At 38.7% G+C, this 18,838-nt stretch overlaps 2 protein-coding genes across 4 annotated transcripts in view; one reads left to right on the forward strand and one right to left on the reverse strand.

Annotated features, from left to right (window-relative positions):
• The window catches only part of LOC140936564 (uncharacterized), a 39,007-nt gene extending 36,580 nt beyond the window's left edge, over positions 1–2,427 (forward strand). The window contains exons 49-51 of the mRNA XM_073386070.1: positions 338–378; positions 1,151–1,385; positions 1,814–2,427. Coding sequence (XP_073242171.1) covers positions 338–378; positions 1,151–1,385; positions 1,814–1,989 — 452 coding nt within the window. The 3' untranslated portion in view covers positions 1,990–2,427. The remainder of the gene's footprint in view (positions 1–337; positions 379–1,150; positions 1,386–1,813) is intronic.
• Positions 2,428–2,447: 20 nt separating this feature from the next.
• Positions 2,448–18,780, reverse strand: LOC140936563 (uncharacterized). 3 transcript variants are annotated; one of them, XM_073386069.1, is made up of 29 exons: positions 18,543–18,780; positions 17,401–17,496; positions 17,077–17,158; positions 16,518–16,575; positions 15,426–15,497; positions 14,976–15,084; positions 14,474–14,533; positions 14,192–14,296; positions 14,054–14,114; positions 12,152–12,205; positions 11,692–11,766; positions 11,223–11,267; positions 11,069–11,115; positions 10,926–10,981; positions 10,638–10,728; positions 10,007–10,124; positions 9,272–9,386; positions 9,085–9,144; positions 8,885–8,915; positions 8,698–8,761; positions 8,429–8,521; positions 8,161–8,253; positions 7,741–7,824; positions 7,495–7,531; positions 6,632–6,691; positions 4,942–6,326; positions 4,022–4,571; positions 3,135–3,188; positions 2,448–2,765 (listed from the first exon to the last, which is right to left on the reverse strand). In XM_073386069.1, exons 1-29 carry the CDS (start codon positions 18,680–18,682, stop codon positions 2,695–2,697), a joined length of 3,966 nt encoding a protein of 1,321 aa, XP_073242170.1. In that variant the 5' UTR covers positions 18,683–18,780; the 3' UTR covers positions 2,448–2,694. The 3 variants fall into 3 exon arrangements, with proteins under 3 accessions (XP_073242170.1, XP_073242168.1, XP_073242169.1); XM_073386067.1 differs by lacking the exons at positions 14,474–14,533; positions 14,976–15,084; positions 15,426–15,497; ... (2 more) ...; positions 17,401–17,496; positions 18,543–18,780 and having other exon boundaries at positions 9,079–9,144; positions 14,054–14,319; XM_073386068.1 differs by lacking the exons at positions 9,085–9,144; positions 14,474–14,533; positions 14,976–15,084; ... (3 more) ...; positions 17,401–17,496; positions 18,543–18,780 and having other exon boundaries at positions 14,054–14,319.
• Positions 18,781–18,838: the final 58 nt, after the last annotated feature.

The raw sequence follows: 18,838 nt of genomic DNA on the forward strand, positions 1-18,838 counted from the left end.
TATCCAGTCAGCAGATAAAGAATAGAGAACGCATGCGCGTGAGTTACTTTATGAGCGCGCAGAAACACATTAGCGTCGATGACGTGATAGGGCTAAGGATGAAACCACTGCGTAATGAGGCAAGTGTTAATTTTTGCCTAAATTTATTAAAAGGAGAAAAGCAAACCAGCTTCATTTACAATAAACAGTGTTACCCTCTTCTTCCTCAATTTGTTTTTTCCTCCCCCCCCGCCCCACTCAACCACCGACAGTACCACAATTTTACTGTTTCCCACTACTACTGGCGGGCACTGTCATTATCGAGGATGGCTGTTGCTTTGCTTTTTGTCCACTTTAGGTAACCAGATGCAAGCACGTCTGGAACAGTCAAGTGGACAGGTATTATAAGAAGCATGAAATATAAATAGTTCTGAATCTTGTTCCACTAACCGTGTAAAGAAAGGATGTGGGACCTGACGCATTCAGAATCCAAGCTTGAGAGAGGAAGCAAACACATGTTTTTTTCCTCTCTCCTGACTTCACCAACAGTTGACTTTAATCATACTGAACAAGGGGTGATCACGATAAAGTTTGACACAGCGCGAATTCATTTTAGTCATGTTTGTGTTGTTGTTGTTGTTACTAAATCTCTATGCGAGAGATTTTTAGCAAGAACGACGCGACGGCAAAGAGAAATAAGTAAAAAACGCAAAGCGTTTTATAAGGAAACAACTTTTTCGAGTTTTTTGTTTTTTCTATACTTTGATGCGGTCTCAAGAATTGAGCAACAGGAAAATTCACCCACCCGACCACCCTGTAAGCCAGTCGAAATAATCGCGATGGAGTTTGGAAAGTAACACGTTGTTAAAACACTCTTTTGTGCGTACACGATGAAGCACTGGTATAAAATGAAATCAAATCGTAAATTGTAATTTTCTCCGCGCTCCTTTTAGCGCGACGGAAGCTCTCTTACACTGCACGTGTCCTGGTAAGGCGATAAGTAGCATGTCGGGAATCTTTGACCCTGAGTTTAGAACTGACGACTTCTCTTCTTTCTTACCGGCTGAGCTACGAGATCAGACAAGACAGTTAGTTGCAAAAATTTATGGCACCCTCCGATCATTGTAGTGAATGATGACAACTGAGGGCAAAACGTGTTCATCTTTTTTAGATAATTTTCACTTATACCGCTACTATCAATGAATCACGAGTTGTGTGGACTGAACCTGGCCTTGGAAACAATAGCCAGTCGTCATACCTGATGTGCCAGATGGACTGGCACACAGTGAGAGTAAGGAAACATGGAAGGAACATAACCATTAACATGGATGACGACCATTACGCCAGCGGTACAGTGTTAGATGGTACCAGCATGAACGGGAAACTATTTCTGGGTGGATTTCCAGGTAAAATATTTACAAACCTTTCAAAGTTATAAAAAAAGATTAGGGAGTGCGTGCGAGATCGATGGAAGGTCAACAAAACGCTCTCAACGTTTGCTTTGTGTATGTTTCACGCGAAAGGAGCTCAAAACGCGAGTGATCAGATTACGAGTGATAGAAGGTTCAAACGCGCATGATCAGATTGCGTTCTTTTCATTTCGTTCATTATTAGTAGAAAGCCCAAACGAACGCTGGCTACATACGTACCGCGCATGCGTAATAGTAACCATGAGATCAGGATTGCGGGCTCCTCTGATCGCCAGTAATAGGCAAAATTTAGGTTTAACTCAAAATAATAAAGTAAGTTTTCTCAGGAATACGAGAACAACAGGGCAAAACGAAGGAGAGAGATCTTTGAGGTTTTATTCAGTTGGTGATTGTCTTTCTTGCAGCTACTACGTCGGGAGAAAACAATACCGTTTGGACCGGATTTCAAGGCTGTGTCAAGTCATTCAGTGTGGACGGGGAAAATCTTCACTTTGCGCGAGCTGCAGACGTATCTCACGTCTCTTTAGCCTGTCCACTGAACAACAAAGAAAAAGAGTCCATTGTTGACAGTCGACAATGATAACTCAGAATTTATAGTAATAGTCGTTAATGGACGCAGCGAAAAAAACTAAAGAACGATGACGTAGAAGTTATGCTGTTTCTCGGTCTAATGAAACTGGAAAATGAACTTTGCATAAATCCTACGTTGTATTTTTGCTTTTATTTTCTCTGGGCTAAATTTCCGGCAAGAGAAAGCCCTGGGTTTTAACTTGGGATTTAATCGACGAGTGATCTTTTTGGGACAACGAACTTACAACGATACCAATAAAGGGAAGGTCAACTAAAAGATCTTCAACGTTTGTGTCGTTTTAGGTGGTCTAGCAATGACATTCTTTTGTTTTTTTCTTTTTAATTGACTCACAACCTATCATTTCTTGAAGCAAGTTCTGCTTTGCATAATGGAAGAAACTAGCGACAAAATATCATATAATAAAAGATGATCTAGATAAGGTTATCTAGATAAGAATCAAGAAAATATGCCATCAAACGTTGTCTGGAATTGTTTCCTTATATTGCAAAACTTACGGGTGCCAAAGATACGGTTACAATTTTCATTAACCGTCCCTATAGCTTATTATACATGCTAACATCATAAGGATAAAACCCATTTCTCTTATCACATTTTCCCCCTTCCAATATGTTAGTACTAAAAAGCACTTATCAAAGTTTTCCTCATTTTTTGATCGGCTATTTTTCACTGTATCTTTCTATGATCAAGAACTCACTACTCCAAGTCTATTAACTGACCAATCACAGGCGACTTAGGAACATCTTGCAATGAGGAAGGCATGCTTCCTAAAAGAAAAAAATTAATAGAAAGAGGACAAGAGTTTAGTTTCAAGATTTTTATGAAACAATAGAGCTCTATATAACTTTAAACGGGTAGCTTTCTCATTAAAGGGAATTAACGCGAGAGAGGGGGTAACATTTCAAAACGAAGGAAATTAACGCGACATACCCTCCACTCCCCGCCCCCCCAACAAAAAATTTCTCGTCCACCAACACAATTTGCGAAGTTCCACCAAAACGTTCGAAAACAGTCCTGATTTCTTCTTCAGTGATCTTCACTGTGTTTTTACATACTAGCTTCGATCAAGAGGCCGCAAAATCGCTCCGTAGATCGTTGGAAGGTAGTTTCTCCGGACGTAACATTAATATTCTTACCTTTATAGGAAAACGGTGAGGTCAAATTAAGGCGCGGTGATAAATTCTGTCTGTCTGAAGAGAAAGAGGAAGCATCCTTGTAATAATAATAATAACAATAATAAAAATAAAAATAATAATAATAATAATAATAATAATAATAATAATAATAATAATAATTGTAAGTGCGTGTCCAAAACTGGCACAAAAAGAATGTAGAAAGAGACATGAGAACGTAGCTAGACCAATCCGATACATTTTAGGTGAAAGAGACCATTGCATGCTTGACATGAAGCTTGACATGACAAAGGTCGCTTAGTGTGGTTTACCGCACCAAGGTTGAGTGGTATATCACTCGCTTGCATTAATATTCCGGCCGCGACAAAATAGTCCCGTGGTTGCCAATTTTGAAAGTAGTTTTGAGGTACCGCTTCCACGAGGGAAATCTTTCACGTCTCTCGAGGTAATAAGATGAGACATAACTTGGCTCAAACCAAACGCAAAGCTGACCAAATGGTTCGCCGCCGAAGAATTCACCTCATGGTTGTAAAACAGCCGGATAAGTTTTGGGCGCGAAAGTTAAACAGCGCCGACTGAACAACAAGGAAAACCACAGAGAAGAGAGGAGCGAAAATATCCCACAATCATTTGCACGGAGCATAACTTAGACCGCTGTCCAAGGATTGGCAGTATTCATGAGAATACGCAAAGATTTTCTAACAAATCTCTTATACCGTGATCTTACAACAAGATTTCTAGATGGTACGATGCATTGAATGCCCAAACAAATGATTTCTGGATTTCACTCCGCCGATTACTATTCCGGTTTACGGACAATAAAACACGACCTAAACTTGTTCATAGAGGGTTTTGACCGGGTAGTAGGGCCAAATGCCTAATGTACCTACCTTCTCCGGATAAGCCAACTAGGCTTGCAGGAGTGTGAGTTGGTCCAGTCACCCATGTTATTCGCTCTGGTCGCTGAACAGAATTTACCAGAAGAGGGGTTGATAATGTATTGTGCATCACTACACTATGCAGTCCATTATTACTTGTAGTGGGTGCAGAAGAGGTCTTTACTTCTGAAGCGGGACCCGTTCTAGTTGCAAGTCGCTGCGGTAGGCTTGGGGTGGCTGCCTCCCACTGCAGTTCTTCAACAAGCCCAAGGCCTACACCGATGTCCATCGAAATGGGTGTGTTTCCATGCAAAGGACTGGTAAACGCCTGGTCGTGTTTGAATGGTGATTGCAAAAAGAAATTTCGATCGAGATAGGAAGATGGCGAACCAGGAGGGCTTGTCACGTTTCTAGGTGAGTTAAATGAGAAATTGACCAGCTCATTCTTGATACCATCCTCTGAAGGCGAGGCCCCACTACTTGGCGTCAGCGGTGTTAAAAGAGCGGGCTCACTTGTGCGACTGGTACTCAAGTCCTCGCCAGTAATTGCTCCAGGTGTGACCTATAACAACAAACATGGGTAGTATTATACTCTCTTGATTTTCTGAAACGATCCAACGTAAAACAAGCGTGGAAAACAAACGTGAAAGCTTTCTCTCACCCAAAATAGAAAAAACCTGAAAAGAAATAAGCCATGCTAGGTCACTCACTACCTGTCAGGGTACCTGATATTGGGAAAACAGCCTGTACACCAGGCCTTCCTTCAAGGGCGGGACTACTTTTAAGTTATATTACTATTTTTAATGATCATAATTATTACTGACTATACCTCTCCCATAGTGCCAATTACTAATGTCGCAAGACGATGGAACCAGGTCTAAATACGTACCTTGTAGAGAGTTATATGACAGAAGCCCGACAAAAGCAGTTACCTGTTGGCTTTTTTGCGCCTGTTTTATTTGGTCCAGTCTGCTGGCTAGAAGGGACGCGTCTGAAGGCGTTTCCGCAGCATTTTCTTCCCTTGGCAAGCTGTCCTCTGCACAGACCTCAGGCAGTCTCAAGGGTGTGTAGTGTGGTGTGGAAAAAGCGGATTGCTGAGTTAATTTTATTCTGTTGAGTCTCTGGATAAGCGCAGAGGTGTCAACGTCATTTGACGATGATAGTACATGGTTTTTACTACCTGTGCTCAGCTTGGTTGGGGGTTTTACATCCAAGGGAGCGACGGGTGTGTCACGCTGCTCTGAGAGAACGTTATGCTGTAGAGTTGGTTTTGTGACACTGGTGGTTGTGGGAGTAAGACATATACCAGAGGATCCAGAGACCATTTCATGTACTGAATTATAGTGATGTGTAGGCGTTCCTCCATTCACAACAGTGTTTTTGGATCTGGCGACAGAATGGTTAAGAGATTCATAGTGTTGTAGTTCTAAAGCGTCGTTATTTGATGGTGGGTGTTTGATCCGGTTAAGCCTTTCAGTCAACTCTGTTGTATCAAGCTTATGATGACTTGAATTAGAAACTCCTGTCATCTCTGGAGTGGTGCGGCGGGGATGAAGTGGACTCCTAACTGGTGACGGTTTGCTAGCCGGAGAGGCAAGGCTGAAGCCGATTTCCAATTCAGGAGGTTTCGCCTTAGGCGGTTTCATCTCCAACTTAACTTTATAATCTTTAGGTCTGGACTGCTCACCAGAAATGTTACGAAATTTAAGATCTTCAAATGGCGAATTGCTGTTCTCTGTTGGCGATCCATCGAAAAGTTCTGTTTTTTTCGAGTTAGGTGTCACTTGAATGTTGTCTCCGTTTTGACGAAGCAGCCAAAAGTCAAGTTTAGGTGACGCACCAATGTCAAGCGGTAAACTGGATGATTGTGGTATTTGCTGTGTAAATACCTGACTGGGAGTAGCTTGTTGTTGTGACGTCATCATTTCCGGTGGTTGGGGCGAATCATCAAAGAGTGATTTTTTGACTGACCTTGGAGTAGCTCGAATGAATGAGAGATTAAAAGACTCATGTTCATTAACCGTCTCTTCAGGAGCTACACCAGGGGTTCGCTTCACACCAGACAGGTCAAAAGCTGTTCCTACACTCACTGGCAAGAAATCACGCTCAGGAGGCGACTCTTGAACGTACGAGGTTTTAAGTAACCTTGGAGTGATGTTGATGTCAGACCAACTTAGGTCAGCTTGAGAGGATGGAACTGTTGAATTTTCCTCAAAAATTGGACTTGGAGTAGCTACTCCTGACTGAGAATCATCAAGGATTGTTTCCAAAAGGCGCCCAGATTTGTTTTCACTGATAGGTTTCGTGAAGGTCGCTTCTAAGAGACAAAAAAAACGATAAAACGAGAACTGCTTTAAATTGTAATCTTACAGGCAGTCGTATAGTATAAATGAGTTAACTTAGAACCAAATACTTTATGATCTGGTTATTTAAACAAAGTCTAACATAGACCGTGGTTTCAGACAATCGGTGGACATCCAGATCTGTTTCTGAACGAGTTATTCGAAGTGGTTAAACGTTTTCTAGTCTGCCATATATGCCTACAGACTGCTAACAGTAGACAAGGTTTGCGGTTGTTTTGTAAAATACCGGATAAAGTCTGAAAGTCCTTTACATACTAACCTCCCTCCTTTTTGGCTGGAGTTCTTGGTATCAGGTCTCGAGACTGAAAAGCGTCTTGTCCTGAAATGTGTAGGAACGTTTGTACGTGAATAATAATAGCCGCAACGAGACGATAATAAAAGTTTCTAAATTGGCCGTTGGTGTGAACATGGTTCGTACAACTTCAATCAAACAAAATTCAAGGACCCTTTCAAGGACAAATCACAGTTTTCAAGAACTAAGATAAATTCAATAAATCGGCATTCTTTGACTCCCTTTTGATTGGCAAAAACATTCAATGTGGTCAATAACGATTTTTACTTCTTCAGCCGTGGTTGATCACATTATTTTATACTACTTTCCGTAACACCATGCTTTGGAAAACGACAACAGTCACTGGGTATGACTTGCAGTTGCATCTGAAAAATAAGATCGTTCATGCACAGAAACGTTTTGCGATACCCGTGAGTTTTACAGGCTCCTAAACCGAGGATGAGCTAAATTTTCCCCTGCAAAATAATCTTCTTTCACAGAAAACGATGTGGTGTGAACAAACTAAAGTAGTGAATTTCAAGGACTTTTTAAGACCTTATGAAGAAATCAAGTACTTTTCAAGGACCTTAACCGAATTCAAGGATTTTTCAAGACGACTATTAGAATTCAAGACCTATTCAACATTGTACGAACTATGTGTGAAAGGAGTTTCTATTTCTGTCGACAGGATTGTATCAGTTGGTGATCACATTTTACCCAAGTATGAAACTGTAACTGTTCCACAGTTGTTGTAAAGAAAAAACAAAAACAACAACAAAACAAATGTGCAATAAAGTGAAGTTCCCTCTATTTAGATGTAGGACTTGGAAGACAACAAGAATGAAACGTACCTAAGGCACCAACCGGGTCCACTAATGCTTGAGCCACCTGTGAGAGTGGAGGAGGTAGAAGAGTATTATATGTAGCGATTGGAGACAAGCCACTATATTAATAAAGCAGAGGAAGAAAGATTCGCGTGTGTTGTTTCTAACACATCACAAATAAAAAAGCGTATCCATTTAAGCGAACGAATGAATCTTAAGACTTTATCTAATTCGAGGAGTTTGATTGTAAAAATAAATAAACAAATATCATACAATGGGGGTACTGGCTCTAGATGAAGAAGTCGTGGATGACAGTGAACTGGAAGTTGTCTCATCCATGGCAACGGCATCTGCAATCTGTAATGGAACATAACACGTAGGGATATGGGTTAAACGAGATTATCATCTAAAAAATAAACTTACAATTAAATGGCTCTCTCAAAACATGACGTGAAAGGTTATTGAATGCAAAAAGTTTGATTAAATTAATTGAAGAATCCTGAGATTTAGGATTAACGGCTGGGACATCAGGCTACCAAGAAAGATAACATCAATAGATAATCAGTGAAAAAAGAGCAAAACCAGTTATTCACTAGGCTCAGTCTCCAGCCTTGTGTGTCTCGATGCGCCCGCGGTACACCCGGGGCGCATCGAGACACCCGAGCCGGCTGGAGACTGAGCCTAGTTACTCACCTCATTTGCTAAAATTGTTTGCGGTTGAAGAATTAATGGGGATTCCTTAGCAGTCTCTTTCTTTACCTCCTGACCTCTTGGGGTGACATAGTGCTTTATACAGGAAAAAACGAACAATCAATCAAAAGCAAACTATGGTATCTCTTTACTTGATTTTCTTGTTTAATAAGAGACCTTGCTGTATGCCAATTTCCCCACCCATTGTTGGAAACTTATAGAATAACTTTCGAGAGTTAACAAATGGTGAAGATAGAATGTTAACGCATACCGGGTAGAGGACGCTTTTTTGAGTGTAACTTTTAGTTGGTTTCGTTTTCCTTTTTTGCGTCGACTTTGAGGTAATAGGTTTGGCAGTTGCACCCTAAACGAGAAAGACAAATAAAAGAACATTAAATAATTGAGTGAACAAAAAATCATAGAAGTTGGTCAGGTAAGGAACTGTGTGATGATAATTGCTGGCCATGTGCAGTGGATATCTTAGTTCATCTCACAATCTTAAGACGTGGTTACTGACTGTTTGCGTTCTCAATTGAGTACCTGGGAAGCTAGTTGTACATGCCGTTTCGGTCGTGGAAGTCTTGAGGGCTCTGCATTTCTGATCCTCAAAAACAAAATTGAAACAATGTTAGCAAGGAAATCTCTACCACCATCTGCTTTCAAGTCAAAAATAACATAATGGCGGAAATTGTAGATAAAGACAATGCAGAGTATTATAGTCACATACTTTGCTTGCTTTGCCAAAGATTCCTGGGAATCTAACAAAACAAAACAAAACAAAAAAAAGAAAGAAAGGATTCAATCACCAACTAAAGGATAATGGTAACTTGATAAAAGAAAAAACGACTGATTAAAACAATGGTGGTAATACAGAATACAAGACATGTTAGTCGCTGGCAAATAATTTGATAAGTTACCTACCCTTACCACTCAACTGGCTTTTTTTGGAAGATTGGGTCCACGCTTGAATGACATCAGGGGTTGACACTAAGTTAACATTTTCAACAATCAGAGATTCAGCATGTTTAACAGATAAATACAGTATCTGTTGAAAACTAAACCATTGAATTTTCCTTGTTAACTGAACTGAAAAAGAGTGCTAAGTGTTGTAAACCTGTTTCTGGTGACATCCTGAGAGTTTCATTAAATGAAGCAATTCTCTCTGCTGCTGCTGGTGTGTTAGCGGCTGCAAATGACACAGGTGGAGTAGGAGGAACAAGGCCAAGTTTCTGAAACATTTAAAAAGTAAATGCGGAGTGATAATGCATCTTTCATGCTGAGGGATTAGTTAAGTTGTGCAAGTAACAAAATCATTAACAAACTTTTCTTTTGTTCTTCTGCCCCGTACATAACAATCATATTACCTTATACAGCTGTAAGAATAATCTAGCAATTAACGATCCAAAAATCACATTAGAGAGATTACGATTCACGTTTACGCCAAACGGCAAACGTGAGTTTGTATCACGTGACCAAGTTTTCCCCTCAACTGTCGTTTACTGTTTATTACCTCTACACAAAAATAAGTCGTTTCACCCCTGTTTTATCCATAAGAATTGTTCTGGACAGTTTTTACCTGCTTATTTTCTATTCTGAGAATTTCTCAACTTGAATATGACGTTTGCCGTTTGTCGTAAACCTGACTCTTAATCTCTTTATTAATAACAGCAAGGCAACTAAAAAGAAATAGTCACAATAGTAACACAATTCATACACTACATAATTTCAGTTGCAAGTAAATAGTTATAACCAATTTATCTGGTCTACAGAGTCCTCTTTTGAGTTAAAGATGAGGGGAGAAATTTAAGGAATGTAGTGTAGAGATGGAGCGTTTCTCACTCTCACTCACAAATACAACAGGTGCTTCATGATGTGAACTGTCCTGCTTCTCAAGGCTCTTATAACACTGCTGCTTCATCTCATGGATTGATTCCTTCATTGAAGGCATTGTCGCTTGGATTGCCTCTCTGAAAAAAATAATGAAAAGAAAATAAGTTGCCTGTCTGAAATGCCTTTGGAAATGATGTTATGAATGTTCTGAAAATGCACCTCCGGCCAGGTACAACAAAGCTAGTTTTAACTAATTTGATTAAATTTTATATCCTTTTAACAGTACACTATGAATCATGCATCAAAATATTATTAACAGGGCTTTGATCCAAAGGGCAGTTAGAAATCAGAGCTAAGTTGCTTTTTAGAAACATAATAGCTGACAATGTAAGAAAATTTCATATCCTTTGTTAGCTACCATTCAACTTTGCCATGTATTGTAAATATTAATAATAATAACAATAAGATTAGTGACAGCACTGATTCAACTACAAGTACAAAAAAGCTAGCATCTGTGGTTAAACTCAGGAAAGAACTGAGAAGACAGAAGCCTTGACCATTGAATCACGGCAAAAAAAAAAAATGTACAAAAAAGGTACATGGTTGTACTAGCAAAAATATTGATAATGATGATGATGATGAATGCCTACCTCAGAGCTGTGGTGTTTGCAAGATGAGCATAATGAGTATGCAGTGCTGATTTCATTACTGGACTCTGATCATCAAAGCCAGGAAGAGAATCTGAGAAGAAAATATAAAACAATAAAACAACAACCACCAACCTTAATCACATAAACCACTCCACCTTCTTTCATTGAAAAGGCACAGCAATGGATCAAATAAACCTCCACAACTTTTGTTTGTCAATGGTCCAATGTTCAATTCAAATGGCTGTATGTCAAAGTTCTATGGTATAAACCAAAACAACGGTGACAAACCTTGAGATAGCTGCTCCTTTATCTTACTCAGCGACAAGTTCCAGAGTTGAATGAGGCTGTTTGCAGGGAAAGGAAATCAGGGAATCAAGTTGTTAAGGACTTCAAAAAACACCAAAATAATTCTCTAAATTCTTCCATCTCACCTAAACAGATTGACTTTTCCACTAACATAAGTGTCTTCAATATTTCTCTGCAAATGAATAAAAGAAAAAGTAAAATATCTGAATGAACACAAACTTTACACATATTCCTGTTACTGGAAGTTAGCAAAGGAAGGTGGAATAACGAACTATTTACCTTTTTTATTTCTCTTTCACAATCTCTCAACAGCAAGTCTGGAACCTGAAAATAACAAAACAGGAAATAATCCATCACTCAAGTTAATAAATGTATATATGAGACACACATTCAACTGTGCTACTTTACTCTTTAGAAAGTATGCCACGTTAAGGTAAGCAGGGCATTGTCACACCTGAGGGCAAAGGCAAACTTGAGGAAAGGAAACCACAGGACAACACTACCAGAAATTGGTCCAGCAGCCCAATGCTCACACATAACTTACATGTACAAACTTTGCAATGCTGTATCCAGCCTTAAAGGATGGGAAACGTAAATTATTGGCATCCCTAACCATTCTGTGACAATGAATACCATTCAGGTTCTCATTTCAATTAGAAATGAGATTTTATATTGAGAACTTGGCAATTAAGGTAAGTATCTAGAGTAGTCTATTGAGGCCAAATTGATTATAATGTTTTCCACTCACCCTTGGCTGAAAGTCAGCAGCATCAATTTGATACTTGTTTGCTTCACCCTGGAGCACTGAGTCTACTATACTTCTCTGTTCAGTTGAAAATACAAGAGAAAAACAATTACAACAAACTTGGTATACACGTAAAGCTTATCATAAAAAGGTGCGAACAGCAGAAATATTTATGGAATGTTATTGAATGTGTAGTGAAGAAAACACCAATCAGGGGTTAGAAAACAACACTGTGAAGCACAGTGTAAGACTATAGTTTGTGGCTTTGACGCTTGCTTGCATTCCCAGAATGAAGAATCAATATTGTGTTAGTGCTTACCACTGCATTATACTCTCCAAACAACACTGTACTAATTCAGGCACACGACCATTTGACCCATGTGAAAAGTAACAGGAAGAAAAAAGCAGAGCTAGAATGCAAACTTGAAACAAAATTCTACATCATATGAGCTGCAATGCATACCTGAGGTGACTGGACTGTGTAAAATTCTGCAATCCCTGCCCACAAGTCACGAACCTATACATTACGAACATGTGAAAATCATTGGTCTGTAAATTATGTTCATTACAATACATCTACATACCTTCTACATGCCAGTTCAGGGGTTTTGTGCGTATTGGCATTAACAGTGGCAAAAATGAAGGGTGATATGTACAATATGTTTTTCTGGTGGGGGGGGGGGGGGGGAGGTGTTGGGAAGACACATGCTTGCTTAAAGTTCAGCATGTCTTGATGTCATCCACTCTCGCCTCACCTGTTCCATCAACATGACCAGCTGCATATGCACTCAATGAAAAAGTTGGGCTAGAGTTAGGGAAACTGGAGGAAATGAAAGGATCATTTACAAAGTAAGCCAAAATGAGAGGGCTGTCTCGATGGTGTTAGACCCAAGAAAGATGGTTTGCTGCAAGTGTGTTGAATAGTTTGTTAACAATACTCTGGTGTGTTGATTCTCATCAGTACTAGCTCTTTACCTAATGCAGAAGATTTGTTTGCAACATCGGCCAGGGGAAAAGTATTTAGCAGTTATTTAGGGTATATGTGAACAACGTCATCCAACTTAAGCAAGTTGGATAAAGATTGTCAGGCCAGGGGAACCTGACCATTAAGACTCACAAGGGGTTGCACCATTACAAACTTGGTGCCATTTGGAGTCTCCAGTGCACCAGCCACATTTCAGAGAATTTATGGACCAGATTCTGCGGGCCTAGCATAAAGTTCACAATATGCCATTTGGATGATGTTCTGATTCAGGGTGTTCCCCTATGGATCTGGGGAAGGGTTTTAGGCATTTTCAAGACCACAGTATCATCATCCAATTTTACTTTCCTTCACTGGGCCCTCATTTTTCTTAGACACCGGATTGACAATAACAACATTCACCTCCTCCTGCAGAGGACAGATTTGACCATGAATCTTAGTGTCCTACAAGTGTCAAGGAGTTGAAGTCCTATTTGGGACTTTGCAATAAATGATTATGGTATACTTCTGCCAAACCTGGTCACTACACTGTATCTCCTCAACGACAGGCATTGGAGGAGGACAGAGGAATGTGACTCAGAGTTCTCTGATATTTAGAGCAGTTGCTAACTAACTACCAAGGGAGTCTATTGTTTCTCAGGTAATTTCGACCTGACGATGATCCTTGTGACAGTCATGCCAAGTATTTTGTAGACATCTTAAATGTTCTTTGGCTCAAACAATTGGACGGGAAGCTACCCACAGGACAATTTATTACCAGGCCCGGGTTGCTCGAAGCATGGTTAGTGCTAACCAGCGTTAAATACCATGGAAACCTATACATTTTGATACCTCCTAACCAACGGTTAGCGCTAACCAGGCTTCGAGCAACCGGCCCCAGGTCTGAGAACTCACTAATCAGCTGTGTCAGGATTTGGGACCCAGTGTAATTGCTGATCACTATGAAGGTAATGCATTGTGCTTTACATCTCCATATACCACACTTTGTTTGCAAAAGGGTAACCTTTATCAGACTTCACCATCAGTGGGCTTATGAGGCTTTCAGGTGTTATCCGTGCAATCAAAGTGAGGGAAAAATGGATAATGCTTATATTTAACTTGGCTTTGTTTTGATTTTTTGGTAAACAGATTTGACAAGACTTCTATGATAACAAGCTCATGTCTTGAGCCCTGGGCTTGATGTGAGTTGTTCCACAGGTCAGTACCTACAAAGACTGGCAGTAGCAAGCTTGTTAAGATGATTTTGCATTACTTTATGTTTCTGTAAGCTCTTATTTTTTTGGACAGTTATGTTTTGGTTGAGAATCTTGTAATGAAAGCACAAAAGGGAAGTCAACAAAATGAAAAGTAACAATTCCTAAAGACTAGCGAAGAACTTAATACCTTTTGCAACTCCTGAGTCCTTTTCAGTGCTTCAACCTCTTCTTGGTAGTCTGTCTTCACCCTACAGATTACAGTAACTAAACCCATCAGTGCAAATGATACATGGTACAAGGTTACTGATAACATGTTTATTCTTACCCAATAGTTGTTCCTCGAGGTGCTATCATTCCATCCATTTCCATGACATATTTTTCAAGATCACGCTTCCTTTTCATCAAAGACCTGAACTCCTTTGTTGACTCCCTAAGAGCATACCATAACACTGACATAAGGTTTCCCTATTTATTGCATAACAACTAGGTGAACATGTACGTGTAAAATTTACGGCCTGCAGCTATTAATGACAGTCCTGCATGTTACATACTGTCTGTACCTTCTTCCCTCAAATATCAGAATTTTTTTTAACTGCTCTTTACTTACATTGCAAACTCTTTCCAGTGCTGTTCAACTTGCACCGCTTGTTGTGTAAACTCAAGAAATCTAATGAAAAAAGCAGATTATATGCGTACCTACAGTGAAACCAAGTATTTTTTATTTATTCTGTGTTTCAGCAATGAATAGTCAATAGTGACAAAAATATCCACTAAAAAAAAAGAAAAAGAAAATCCTATTTAATCTGAAAAACATTGATATATTTGCCCATGTGAGATGCACAAGACTAGCAATGTGGAAAACATTATTTTTCATCATTTTACAAAAATAACATAGATAATTTTAAACAGTATTTATTTGGAAGTTTGACTTGGGTTTTCTTAAACAGTTTTTATTGAATTAAAGACAAGTTTTAATATGTTACTGAGAATAATCACTAATTAAATAAATTAGACTATATTTGAAGGCATTATTACTATCAGGGATGAAGCGTTTTAATATACCTGTAGCTATTCCTTTGTTCGATGGCTTTATTTTTTAAAATGATTACCTCTTTTTCAAAACAATGTAATGAGCCTCCAGTGCTCTTGACATGACTTGTGTAAAGGAATGATTATGGACAGTCTTGGTTGGAAATGTAGGAATGCTGATTGTTTTGCCTAATGGGAAAAAGCCAAGAAAAAAGCAAATAATCATGATACAACTTTAGAAATATTCGATAGTTTTTTTTTCCACAGAGATGCCTTTATAAGCAATCGGCTTTATGATTTATCATTTTGTAGTAACCTTGCTGATCCACTAGTGAAAGGATGTTTGATCATACAGGCCATAACAGGAAATTATATTATTTTTTAATATTTCAATAATGAACTCACTGCTATGGCATTTGAAAAAAATTTTGAAGTATTTATCAACCTTTTACCATGTTATTCTAAAACAATAAATGGCAGTACAAAAGGGTACAAAAGAAAAATAAGACTTTATTATGTTCAACACCTACCATGATCTCGATGCATGACCTTTGTCAGAACATACAATGAGAAATGATGAAGAAAGGCATAAAATCGATCTCCTGTGGTAAAGAAGGAAATTCAGTATCAGGATCACCAGGTTCTTACAAATTTTAAGGGGATAAGCATCAACAGTGTTCACACAAAAGATTTCAACCATTTTTCAAGGACTACATTAGATTTTCAATGACCACCTACTAGGAATATAATTTCACAGACTCTATAAAAATGCACAGCATCAAAATACACTTTCCAGGCCACTACATTCAAAGTTGAAGAAAATCAAGGACTTTTCAAGGACTTGCATAGAAATTTAAGGACTTTTCAAGGACTTCCTCTAAAATTCAAGGACCTTTTAAGACTGTGGGAACCCTGATCAAAGGGAGGGACAGAAAAACATGTTTTACCGGGAGGCTAACAATTTAGTAGATGCTGTGCTGCTTACACTGTTCATATAATGCATATCATTGCAAATCATTACACAGTGCAGAGTCAGGTAAGTTAACGCTTGACACATTACAGAACCATAAGAAGGTTTTTTTTCTTTAGAAAGGAATACATGTGCTTTAATAAACCAAGGGCCTGGGCAGGCTGTCTCTAAGATTCAAGTGACCTGCTCATAGTAGCTGGGGGAAATCCTCAGTGCCAAGCCCTTAAAGACAGCCCACGCAGTCAAGAGTATATCAAATACATCATTTATAAATGTACTTCAGTAGTATCACAATCACATATAATTTATTGTATCACTTCATCAGTTAATACATTCACAATGAAATATTAAACTGACTAGCTTTCAAAATGCAGCAACCTCTTATCACACCCTGTTGCTACGAGTGATAAAATGAAGGAGACATTATTGATGTGCAACAAATTATGAGAGGTGGCTATGTTGTGGTTCAAATTTGTCCTTGGTTTAAACTTAATTTCCTTTTGTCCCAAACTCATTATCATACATTACCACACCCAAAAACAAAAGAAAATAAAATTTAAACAAGGGATAAAATTGAACCACCACAGCTATATATGCAGTCAAAGTAAAAATTAGATTAAAAAACTCCTGCACATAAATCTTATGCTGGTACCTCCGGGAGAGTGGAAGAGAGATTGAACAATTCTGGGTAACCTTGCCTCTGGATCTTCCTATAACAATAATTATTATTACAGAATAAACGAATCAATCACTTGCAAAGCAAGGCATGAGGCATGAGTTCATTTACTTTGTCTGTAGTATTTATGTTGTGGTTTAATTTTATCCTTGGTTTAATTTTTTTTCTTTTGTTTCAGGTTCATTATCATATATTACCATACCCAGAAACAAAAGAAAATAACACTTGTACCAGGGATAAAATTGAACCAAAACATATACATGTACATGTAGAAACTTTTTTGAAGGGCAATGTGAATTATTTTGTCAATTATGTTAATGATATAAATGACATGTACCTTGTGGTCCTTGACTACAATGTATTTGTGCATGGACTTGTTATAAGCATGTACATTGTACTGTATGTGCTGTATGGTATTGTGATCAAAATATTTGATGGAGTACATCTTGCACTGCACAGGTTGTAAAAACCCAATCAACTTCACAAGTCCATGAAAAAAACCTGATTACAACTTGCAGATACTAAATTAAAATACCTTTTGTATTCTGGACACCCAGCTGAAGCATACTTTTCTAAACTGCTGCTCAAGCACTTTATCTCGAACAGGCCAGCAATCTCTGTGTTCATGAGAAAAATTAATGTTTTTCAAGAAGGAAAGAAAAAAATAAAACAATGCTGACAATAACTTTTATTGAGAATCAATTAACTCCTGATAGAGGCTTTCCAACATACTAGGTTTTCTGATTCACAAATATAACATTACAATCATGTCTGCCTTAATTAGTTCTTACTTTGGTCACGATTAGTTATGACGGCTAGTTGGGCAAATATTGATTGCAAACAACTAAATTTATAACACCTGAACTCTTCATAAGCCAGCTGAGGATGGAGTCTGGTAAAGAGAAAATGCATGACAACCTCCATGGCCTTCTTGTTTGGCAAAGCAAACATGTCTCTGAAAAGAAAGATACACAAAGAGGTTGATGGCTGCTGAAGGCTACATTGTATATCCACATAATTGAAGGTATACTCAGAGAGTAGCTTTTCATGTACATCCTACACAAATTATACAGTTGATTATCCCCACTTACTTTAAGAAATAAATGGTACATTATTTTGTATCTTGACTAGTCTTGCCTAAACCTATGATCTCGTAGAGCATCTGGCTACTGCTCAAGAAGGAGACTTCCCCCACTAGCAGAGGTCAAAACCAGGGAAAAGAGGCCTCTGCTGACAGGGAAGAAGGAGGCTTGAGGGCCAAGGAATAGGAATAGGAATGCAACGTTTCAAAAAAAGATGAGGCAAGGGAGCCCAAGGCAAGGTTATCTTCACAAATCACGATGCATTTTTCACTGGTTTGGAATTTGTACGTTTAGGTGTTCTGTTCACATGGAACCAGCTGCTTAGCTGTTCAGAGTTCTGTGTGAAGAGAGGGAAAATATTGAATAGTACTGTGTGAACGCAGGGTGCGATCATCCAGTGCCAGGTGAACTTAGCCATGAGGGGTATCCAGGGTGGAGATGGAAGAATTCTCTGTTTACTACGCTGAATTCTCTGGCTAATGTTCGGTAGCCTATGACTACTTTTTATGTTAAATCTTTCTCCTGCGACGAGAATTCTTAATGGCAACCTTGTAAATCCTGATTTCTTCCCAGTTAGGCTTTCAATCTTTATAAGCTTGCTCTTAAAAAGCTATCCAATGTGACCTCAGTGTTTTCAGAAGATTAGGCTCACACCGGTTATACGTTCATGCTAATTGCTGTTTTCATTTATACGATAAATAAAACAACACTTTCCTGTTTAGCGTACACACACTTATGTACGTAATGTTTACACTCCCTCGATCAACAAATAACGTCTTCAACCGATGATATCTTCAACTTGTCAGAAAGCAGGATCCTGCTTTCTGACCATTTGAATAAATCATCGGTTGAAGAAGTTATCGTTGATCACACTAACGGCCTTTTTATTATGCCAGAGTTACCTTAAACTTGACCTTACCGATTAAATACCACTCGGTATTTGGACTCCATTTCTGCAGGGTTAAAATCCAACAGCAAAAGATTTGTGAAAGTGATCTCCCTCAAATCGAGATGGTTCGGCATAATCCCTACAGGTTTCGCCATACCCAAGTCGTTCATGGTACTTAAAAAAGAAAACCATAAGCAACAAGAGAAGCAAAAAACAGCTATAACGTAGAAAATAAACTCAAAACAATATATAACTTTACAAGCGAAGAATAATGATTTCGCGCCACAAAGCGAAGCCAATTTCTACTTAGATACCAGCTCAGCTCG

The sequence above is a fragment of the Porites lutea genome, chromosome 5 (genome assembly GCF_958299795.1).
Source record: "Porites lutea chromosome 5, jaPorLute2.1, whole genome shotgun sequence".
Classification (NCBI taxonomy): domain Eukaryota; kingdom Metazoa; phylum Cnidaria; class Anthozoa; order Scleractinia; family Poritidae; genus Porites; species Porites lutea.

Excerpts from the sequence above, each read along its gene's own strand:
- LOC140936563 (XM_073386069.1), bottom strand. The coding sequence starts at position 18,682 with ATGAACGACTTGGGTATGGCGAAACCTGTAGGGATTATGCCGAACCAT. Across the intron at positions 17,159-17,400 it reads CTGGCTTATGAAGAGTTCAG|AGATTGCTGGCCTGTTCGAG; the intron begins GTGTTATAAATT and ends TCATGAACACAG. Across the intron at positions 11,116-11,222 it reads GTGAAAGAGAAATAAAAAAG|AGAAATATTGAAGACACTTA; the intron begins GTAAATAGTTCG and ends ATTCATTTGCAG.